The 9,695-nt window shown below is 44.9% G+C and overlaps 2 protein-coding genes and 1 long non-coding RNA gene across 3 annotated transcripts in view; all 3 read left to right on the top strand.

Moving 5' to 3' along the window:
- Positions 1 to 1,977, top strand: part of AP4B1 (adaptor related protein complex 4 beta 1 subunit) — a 10,589-nt gene extending 8,612 nt beyond the window's left edge. The window contains exons 7-8 of the mRNA XM_006763028.2: positions 691 to 972; positions 1,229 to 1,977. Of these exons, the coding sequence (XP_006763091.2) occupies positions 691 to 972; positions 1,229 to 1,656 (710 nt within the window). The 3' untranslated portion in view covers positions 1,657 to 1,977. The remainder of the gene's footprint in view (positions 1 to 690; positions 973 to 1,228) is intronic.
- A 4,647-nt stretch (positions 1,978 to 6,624) lies between these two features.
- Positions 6,625 to 8,918, top strand: LOC107182966. Its single transcript, XR_001513737.1, has 2 exons — positions 6,625 to 6,908; positions 8,640 to 8,918. It is a non-coding gene; the product is annotated as an uncharacterized LOC107182966 (long non-coding RNA).
- A 3-nt stretch (positions 8,919 to 8,921) lies between these two features.
- BCL2L15 (BCL2 like 15) overlaps positions 8,922 to 9,695 on the top strand; it is a 6,493-nt gene continuing 5,719 nt past the window's right edge. The window contains 3 exon segments of the mRNA XM_015563531.1: positions 8,922 to 8,945; positions 9,084 to 9,202; positions 9,204 to 9,229. Coding sequence (XP_015419017.1) covers positions 8,922 to 8,945; positions 9,084 to 9,202; positions 9,204 to 9,229 — 169 coding nt within the window.

The following is a 9,695-nucleotide window of genomic DNA, read 5'->3' as shown; positions in this document are numbered from 1 at the left end:
CTCCCCTTTTCTTAAAAGTATAAAGATAGATCTCTAATGTGAGCTTGTTTCTTTGCCAAGACTTTGAAATCTGCTCTTGCATGAGCTCCTGTGTGCTGTACTCACCCATCTTCTACACACTCTCACCTACATGCACACACAGGCAGCACCACCGCAGACCTGGAGACTAGCTGTTCTCTGCCCTCCTCTGGAAACCTCAAGCACCAGACCATTCATTTCTACTGCTCCTACTCCCTGGGCTCTCCTCCTGTCCACAAAGCTTTGCTCAACTTCCAGAGTGTTACACCTGAAGCCCCTCAATAGCCTGATGTTTGGAAAGTCATGGGAAAGCAGCTCTAGAGAAGGAACCACTTAAGAATTTAACGTGTGCTGCGTTTTGCTTATGTTGCTAGGAAACATTTCTTTCCAGGCTGTGGATTTCTAATGAAACTTTCCACTTCCTTAAGAAATAATACCTTTAATCTTCATAAGCAATAGAGGTTCCCTCGAGAGTGGGAGAGGTAGAGAGGGGCAGAAGGTAACTGAGGGAGACCCCATACCTGGAGCTCTCTACCAACCCATTCTAGGCAGTGTGGACAGAGGCTATGGACAAGGTGACACCAGCCCTGAAAAACTCAGTGGCCACCCTCACCTGAACATGGCATGCGAGTATTTTTGTTTTTAATGAACTCATCTGTTGTTTTGCCTCAGAGGAAGAAAAGGATATGGCAGTACGGGACCGTGGTCTCTTCTATTATCGCCTCCTCTTAGCTGGCATTGATGAAGTTAAGCGGATCCTATGTAGCCCTAAATCTGACCCTTCTCTTGGACTTTTGGAGGATCAGGCAGAAAGACCTGTGAATAGCTGGGCCTTAGACTTCAACACGCTGGTGCCAGTATATGGCAAAGCCCGCTGGGCAACCATCTCTAAATGCCAGGGGGCCGAGCGTGGTGGCCTAGAGCTTCCCAACACTGCATCCTTGGCCGCATCAGGTAAAATAGTCCTTGCTTTATATCTTGTCACAAAACATTGTTATCTTTAGCAATGACTAATAGAAAGTAGAATACCCTAAATCTCAGACTGTTGCCTGAACTTGTGAGCAAGGAAGAAGTTCATCATGGGCTCTGTCAGGCATTTATCCAAAGATGAAAGTTACATTGTATACTCTTGGGAATCTGGGTAAAAAAAAAAATGTAGTTTCTATAGATTTAAGAACATCTCTTAACACAAGTTCTATGATTCTTTTAGGACCCCTGATTCCTGAAGAGGACAAGGAGAGGGTACAAGAACTCTCTGATTCTGGAGCCCTCATGCTAGTCCCCAATCTCCAGCTTACTGCTGAGTATTTTGAGAAAACTTGGCTTAGCCTCCAAGTTGCTCATCAGCAGGTGGTCCCTTGGCAGGGAGCAGTCCACCCAGACACCCTCCAGATGGCCCTGCAAGTGGTGAACATCCAGACCATCGCAGTGAGCAGGGCTGGGGCTCAGCCATGGAAAGCCTACCTCAGTGCTCAGGACGACACCGGTTGTCTGTTCTTAACAGAGCTGCTGTTGGAGCCTGAGAACTTAGAGATGCAGATCTCCGTGAAGCAGAGTGAGGCGAGGACGGAGACACTGAGCAGTTTCATTTCTGTGTTAGAAACTGTGATTGGAACAATTGGAGACATAAAACCGTAAGAGTTCTACTACCTGTCCTGAGTGAGAAGAAGAGCTCTCAGAGTTCCTTGATTTTTCTTATTGCAAATGCTTGTAAGTCCAGAGAATATCAAATGCGAAGGGGGTTGGGAAATCTAGGAATCAAGATTTTTATGTTTTTGTCCAAAGGCCATCAAATTATTCCTCTCAGACTTGCTGTTGAATGACCCCATTTTTCCAGTTGCTGTTGTAAAGGGTAGTGGTGGTGAGGGGATAGGAGTGGGAATCAGGATAGGGTGTGGATTCTTTTCTACCCAGTTTAAGGGTGTTTTACTAATTAAAGGGGCCTGATGTGTGTGGAAACTGGAGTCATCATTGGTGGGCATCATTTTCTCTTCTGGATTATTGCAGGAAATTTCTGACTATTCTCATATTTCTAATCATGCTTCTTAGGCCAGAGTTCAAAGTCTTCTGTGTCATGTCTCACCACTCCCCAAGCACCCTGTAGGCAAAGCGAGCCACTTGCAGTTCCCTGAATACACCAGGCTCTCTCACCTCTGCTTTGACACCTGCTTTTATTTTTTGCCTAGAACATTTTCTCACCTCAGATCTTTATTTAAGTGACACCTAGTCTATCAGTGTTCAGACCCTGAAAGATAGAGTAGGTGAAAGTTTTGTGAGCATCACAGAAAACTTCCCCGTGACCCTCACTGCCTTCAGGAAGGGTCTCCTTCACACTGTCAAAGCAATGAGTACATTTGTCATTGTTATTGCTGTTGCAGTACTATTGTCACTGCTGTCTTGTCATTCTGCCTCACTTTTTTTTTTAAGTGATATAAATGTATTTTGGAAGCTGCCTGTGCATTCTCCAGTGAAGAGCCAGCACTCAGGGCCTCCCATGCCCACCCACATCCTCCAGTGTCCACAGACCCATCCCACTCCCTCTGTCTCTTTCTAGGGTGTCTCACAAGTGCCAAGAGGGGTCTCCAGGGAGATAAGGGGGGAATATCAGAGGTCTAGGTGGCAGCTGTGGCAGTGGCAGCATCATGCCTCAGGGCTGAGGGTCAGGAGACTTATCTCCAGCCTGGCACCTCAGGGCCATGGGAACATGGGGTGTCGGGGGCGGCCTCTGGAGGACACACAGGCTGGAATTGGGGATCTGGAAAAGTGCCAGTAACCTACACCTCCGACTTCGCTCTTCCCTGACCATCCCAGACCTATTCAACTCCCACACACCTAAGAAAACGGGATGGAATGAGTGCTGGGCACCAGGGAGAGGTGGGAGGTGGGGCATGTGGGAGGTGAGGTGTGAGGAGGATGGAGAGAGGTAGAGGTATCTGAACCCAAACAATGCCCCTCCGACCCCTGTCACTATAATCAGGAAGGGGGTTGGTAGAGGAGGCAGAAGGTCAGGAGGACCAGGGAAGGGGCAGGTGTCCCATGGCTTTAGCGGGGCCTGCTAACAGCCCAGCAGCTCCACATGCAGAGTAATTCGGTTGTGCCAGGCTATGGGCAGGATGCACAAAAAGCAAGCCAAGAAGGGCATCTCAAATGTTCTTGTGGGAATTATTGTCCTAGTTGCCTGGGAAGACCTTGCCATCTACAGCCCCTGGTTCCTGTACTGTCCTGTTCACGCACTCATCACTGTGGGCCACCTTGTAGGCTGCCACACTCGGGATGTGGCCAACATTTCGGGCCCCTTGCATGATATCTGTCACTCCCTTCTAGGAGCCCCGCACTCGAAGGCAGAGTTCCTCTCAGCAGTCCAGATATTGAATTTGCCCTGCCTTTTCAGCCATGCATAGAGGGAAACCAGCTGAAGGAACTCAGGCTCCAGGTCCTGTAGATGCTGGAGGCCATGCTCTGCTTTTGGGGATGGTGTTGTCCTTCTTCCTTCGGTCTCAGGGATTCGGCACATCCATCCAACTCACAGCCAAGGAGCTCAAAGCATGTACAAACTTCTAGAACTGTCCTGGGCCAGTGAAGCAACTCCCCTCGATGCCATTAACTTCTGGGGAAGAAAGGTTACAAACTGATTTTTATTGATCTCAGGAAATGAGAGGGGGGAGAGAGAGAAATATCAGCGATGAGAGAGAAACATTGATCGCCTGCCTCCTGCACGCTCCCTATTGGGGATCAAACCCACAAACCAGACATGTGCCCTGACTGGGAATTGAACTATGACCTCCTGGTTCAGAGGTCAGTGCTCAACCACTGAGCCATGCTAGCTGGGCATGTGCTGCTTTTTTAATTGGGAGGAAGATCGTCTCTGCAGAGGCTGCCCCTGAGGAACAAGGGGTCTCAGCCCCACACCGGACCCCCAGCCCAGGCTTCCAGAGCTGGGAAGAGAAGTCACCATAACTACAGGCTGTAAACACCAGCAGGGATTGTGACAGACACACAGAGGCTGCTGGAGATGCAGCTGATCCTTTTAAAGGGCCAGCGCACAAACGTACTTAGACTTGATGCCTCTGAGCTCCAGCACTTGAGTGGCTCTTGGGGACCCAGACACATATGGAGAGGAACTGGACTGTTTGGAATTGGGGCAGAAACTCAGGAGTGGCTTTCCACCAGACGGGTGCTCGAAAAGGTCATTGTTCCTATGCTGGGACCTCCCCTGTCACAGGGCTGACTGGGAGCCATAGCTGAGTCTCAGCCTGCCCACACTGTTTGCTCCACTCTGGGGATTCCCTGAGACCCCACCCTGTCCAATCTACAGCCCCACCCAAGCCATTTGCAGCAGCTTTTCTATGTGAATGGCCAGTTCTGGCTCAGGCCTCAGACTATGCTAAAATCTCTCAGACAAACTACCGCTGGTGACAGCATGCTTCAAACCCATCAATAAAAGGCCCAAGGCCCAGCACTAACACCAGTTTGCCTTGCTTCACAGCCTCTTGCACAACAGTATTCCCCCACTGTAGCTGCAGCTGGTCCTCACAGCCAATTGGCCTGGAGGTCAATTCCTCCCAGTGACACCAACAGCAGTCAAGGCTCAACTATAAGACTGTGTACACAGCCCACACAGGGGCATGTCTAAACTGCCCAGCTCAGGTGACTGGGGAGGTACAGGACACCTACTATACAAGGCCACTCTCCCAATTCCAGGAGACATAGTACATAGAAACTAGTACATAGAAACAAACACAAGGAAGCAGCCAAAATGCAGAGATAAAGAAACATGTCACAAATGAAAGAAAAGGAAGCAAGCAAATTACTGGATACAGAGTTCAAAACCATGGTTATAAGGTTACTCAAGGATCTTGATAAGACTTTCAAGGATCTTAGTGAGAATGTCAAAGACATAAAAAAAGTTCCAGTCAGAATAGTGAGAATGTCAAAGACATGGAAAAAGACCAGTCAGAAATTAAGCATACATTAACTGAATTAAAGAATAATTTACAAGGATTCAGCAGTAGAGTAGAGGATTCTGAGAAATCCATGTTTTTTGATATGAGGAAGCAAAAAACACCCAATCAGAAGAGCAAAAAGAATCCAAAAATATGAAGAAGGTGTAAGGAGCCTCTGGGACAACTTCAGGCATACCAACATTTGCATTATGGGGTCACCAGAAGAGAGAGAGCAAGATATTGAAAATCTATTTGAAATAATGACAGGAAACTTTACTTACATGGTGAAAGAAATAGACTTACAAGTCCATGAAGCACAGAAGAGTCCCAAACAAAAGAAGCCCAAAGAGGCCCACACCAAGACATACCATAATTAAAATGCCAAGGGTTACAAAGCAGAATCTTAAAAGCAGCAAGAAAAAAGCAGTTATCTACGAATAAAGAAGCAAAAAACACCCAACTGGAAAAGCAAAATGAAAAAAGAATCCAAAAGTATGAAGAAGGTGTAAGGAGCCTCTGGGACAACGTCAGGCATACCAACATTTGCATTATGGGGTCGCCAGAAGAGAGAGAGCAAGATATTGAAAATCTATTTGAAATAATGACAGGAAACTTTACTTACATGGTGAAAGAAATAGACTTACAAGTCCAGGAAGCACAGAAGAGTCCCAAACAAAAGAAGCCCAAAGAGGCCCACACCAAGACATACCATAATTAAAATGCCAAGGGTTACAAAGCGAGAATCTTAAAAGCAGCAAGAAAAAAGCAGTTATCTACGAAGGAGTGCCCATACAACTATCAGCTGATTTCTCAACAGAAACTTCACAGGCCAAAAGAGTGGCAAGAAATGTTCAAAGTGATGAATAGTAAGGACCTTCAACCAAAATTACTCTATCCAGCCAAGCTCTCATTTAGAATGGAGGGTCAGATAAAGAGCTTCACAAACAAGAAAAAGTTAAAGGAGTTCATCACCACCAAACTAGTATTATATGAAATGTTGAGGGATATTATTGAAGAAGGAGGAGGAGGAGAGACTAAAAATATGAACAATAAAATGGCAACAAATACATATCTATCAACAATGGAATCTAAAAATCAAAATAAGCAAACAAGAAATCTAATTAACAAATAAACTGGTGAATAAAACAACCAGAGGCATGGAAGCATGGGACAGACTGGCGAATCTCAGAGGGAAGTGGGGAGGAGAGGATGGGAAGAGATTAACCATAGATCTTATCTATGGACACAGTAGGTGGTGAAGCCCTGGGGTGGGGCAGGAACTGGGTGGAGAGGGCTATGGGGGCGGGGAAGGACATCTGTAATACCATCAAAGATTTTTATAAAAGAAAATTAGGTATGGCTCAGCAATTGAATAAATGTTACTGAAGGATTCCCAACTATTGGTTGCTTTTTTGTCGTGTAAGGGGCACAGTAGAATATGAAACGGTTGCTTTTGAAAAGTGTAATTTTAGGATGTTAATGAAGAGCTGATTGAACTGTAGCCTGGTTTTATTACTTAATAAGCAAAATCACTAAACCATGCATATCATGTAGTTATTTATTATTATTTCTTCCCCCTAGCCTCTGCAGACATACGGTTTTTTGAACTCCACCCTCCCTTTTGAATGGGAGTTCTGTTACACTTTTTCTACCCCTTGCTCATATATTGGGTGTTTGGGGAAGACAAATAACTTATTTTCTTCGTTATAGGTTTCCACCTTGAGAGGAATTGTATCCAAGGATTCTCATCCACGTGTGGACCTGGTATGTGCACATAACAAGATCCTGGACTTGGAGCCAGTGAAACGATATAATGAGAAGAGGCTTTCGGGAGAAAAATGTAAATTGTGGTCAGAGTGGCAAAAAAAGCAAGTGATAGTGAAAAAAACCTGGCTTCATTTTTCAGTATTAATTAGGAGTCCAGTATTAGAAATGCAAGAGTGAAAGGTATGTGGGCTGGGGGTGGGGTGTGGGGATGATTTCAGAGGCCCAAAAAGAAATTAAAAAAAGAAGGTTGGTTTCACATTGCCCAGGAGAGTGTATACTCTGCTTTTATAGCCTCACAATATTCATTATAGAAGACTAGAGGCCCAGTATAGGAATTCATGCATGGGTGGGGTCCGGCCAAAGGTTGGCTGGCCAGCCCCACCCCCTGGTTGAACTCTGGGTCGAGGGGACAATTTGCATATTAACCTTTTATTATATAGGATTAGAGACCACAAATGGCATTTGCCCATAAGCATATCAGTAGTGAAATGAGGAAGGTGGGAAAAGGTCACTATTTGAGACTTGGTTTCTATTCTACCACTTACCTCAGGCAAGCTATTTTACACATTTTTTTTGTTTTGTACATTATTTTAAAAGTATGTTGTAAATGTATGTGTTGGAATCCTTAGATTGTTTATGAAAGGAGATTGGCCTAGAATTATCTCTGAGGTACATTCTTCTTTTTTTTTTCCCAATAAGAGTTTATTTGAGCCAAACTGATGACATATGCTGGGAGCAAGATCTCAAATTATCTGTGAGGGACCTTCTGACCCTAGAGGTCTGAAGCCTACATAGTAGTAACTGACATTTCAACCCTGGAGACAGATAATGACAAATGAAAATGGCTCTTTAGCTACCTAATTCCCGTTCCTAGTGCAAAGCATATAGAATCATTTGTTTTTATAGAATGAAATAGAAAACAGAAGACTGACTCTGATTATTTTGCAAGACAGAAATTCCATTCTGAGCAACGGCCTTACTGTTCATGCTTGAATCTCTTATTAGTTCACCAGGTCAGAGTACCCCAGAAGAGCTGATAGGTTTGTGTGCTGCTTCTGGGACCCAAACCCAATATCTAGGTATAGCTGCATTAAGAAGGAAGCCACTGTGGGCAAGTGTCCAATCCTGAGACCCTGTAAAACAGTGGGGGAGTCTAACCCTTTTAGGAAAATCCTACTTAATCCTGTTAAAGAGTGAGTCCCAGATCCCTTTCATCCTGGTCATTGGGCCTTGGGCTGAAAGGAAGACATTTAATGTTTACTGCATGTCAGACACTGCTGGGTCATTCCACATAACATTATCTTACTTAATCCCTGTGAAATATTTTGTATTATCTCCAGTTACAATGCCTCAAATGCCCAAGTTGTGTGTGTATGTGTATGTTTCTAAAATGAACACAACTTGTCCTTCAGTGCTCATCTCAGATATCACTACTTCAAGGAAGCTTTCCTAACCCCTTAGGTTTGTTTCCCATTTATACACTAACTAGAAGCCCGGTACACGAATATGTGCACAGGTGGGGTCTGGCCAGCCTGGCTCGATCGGGGCCAATTGGGCTGGGCAGGCTGGGGGGAGGGGCCTAGGGCAGTTGGCCAGCCAGCTCTGCCCCCTGGTTGAACTCCTGGTGGAGGGGACAATTTGCATATTAGCCTTTTATTATATAGGATAACACACTGTATCCCAATAAGCACAGCAATTATGTGGTTACTTATTTAACATCTGTCACTCATGCTAAAGTACACTTTAGCTCAATGAGAACGGGGACTTTGTCTCTGTCATTGTTCTGTGTTATTTGTAGTGCCAAGTCTAGTTCCTTACACATAGCTACTCTGTAAATAATCACTGTGATTTTGGCAAATCATTAGGATTTCAATGCCTGTCTATTAAGCTTTAGAACCTTTCTTCTTTAAGGACCACAAAGGAAGTATTTCTTAATGAAATTACACAAGCGGCTCTTCCTCAAGTCTATCTCAGTGCAAAATTGGCAACCTAACTATACAGTTATTCATTAACTTTAGATATACTGCTGAGGGTGTGGTTCTGAGAAAAGGAACTGAAAGTCTTCAGCAGATCTCCCAGTACGGGATGGTAAGCTCTTCAGAGCAGTCCCACATATCTGAGCACCTGTTTTTGAAGAAAGTTGGTGGGAAAGGCTCTAAGGACTCTGTGTCCCATTAGGGAACTTTACAAGAGATGAACACATCTGCTCGTTTACCAGTGTTTCTGACTTCCCGCTGAACTGAAAATTGCTTGTTTGGTGGAAAAACAAAACTTGGCAGCAAATCTCTAAAATGCCCCCCAAAACCTTTGAGGAGCAAACAGAATGCATCATGGACTTTCTACTCACAGACTTAGGCGTACCTCCGAAGATGTTTAACCAGGGCCCAAGTTTTGGAGCAAACAGAATGCATCATGGACTTTCTACTTAGAGACTTATTAGGCGCACCTACAAAGGTGACTAACCGGGACCTATGTTGAACCTGAACTTGAAACAGATTCAGGTAAGGCTCCTGGCCTGCAGTGGTGATTGCAGGGCCATAGGAGAATGGAAGTATGTTTTCTTATTTCTGTTTAAGTTTCAATAGGCAGACTCTAAGCTTTCAGCAATACCTGCATCTTTATTTTTGTTAATATATTTTTATTGATTTCAGAGAGGAAGGGAGAGTAAGAGAGAGCGAAACATCAATGATGAGAGAGAATCATGGGCCAGCTGCTTCCTGCACACCCCCTACCGGGCATGTGCCCTGACTGGGAATCGAACTGTGACCTCCTGATTCATAGGTTGATGCTCAACCAGCCAGGTTCTGTCCAGGATCTTTTGCCATGTTCTCTCCAGTGAAGTTCTTCTGTCCCTAGGTTCTGTGTAGGTTCTGTCTTCTAAGTTCTGTGTCTAACCCCTTAGGTTTGTTTCCCAGTTATACACTAACTAGAAGCCCGGTACATGAATTTGTGCACAGGTGGGGTCTT

This window comes from Myotis davidii, unplaced genomic scaffold (assembly GCF_000327345.1).
Source record: "Myotis davidii unplaced genomic scaffold, ASM32734v1 scaffold217, whole genome shotgun sequence".
Lineage (NCBI taxonomy): Eukaryota > Metazoa > Chordata > Mammalia > Chiroptera > Vespertilionidae > Myotis > Myotis davidii.
This window is presented reverse-complemented; position numbering and strand designations above follow the sequence as displayed.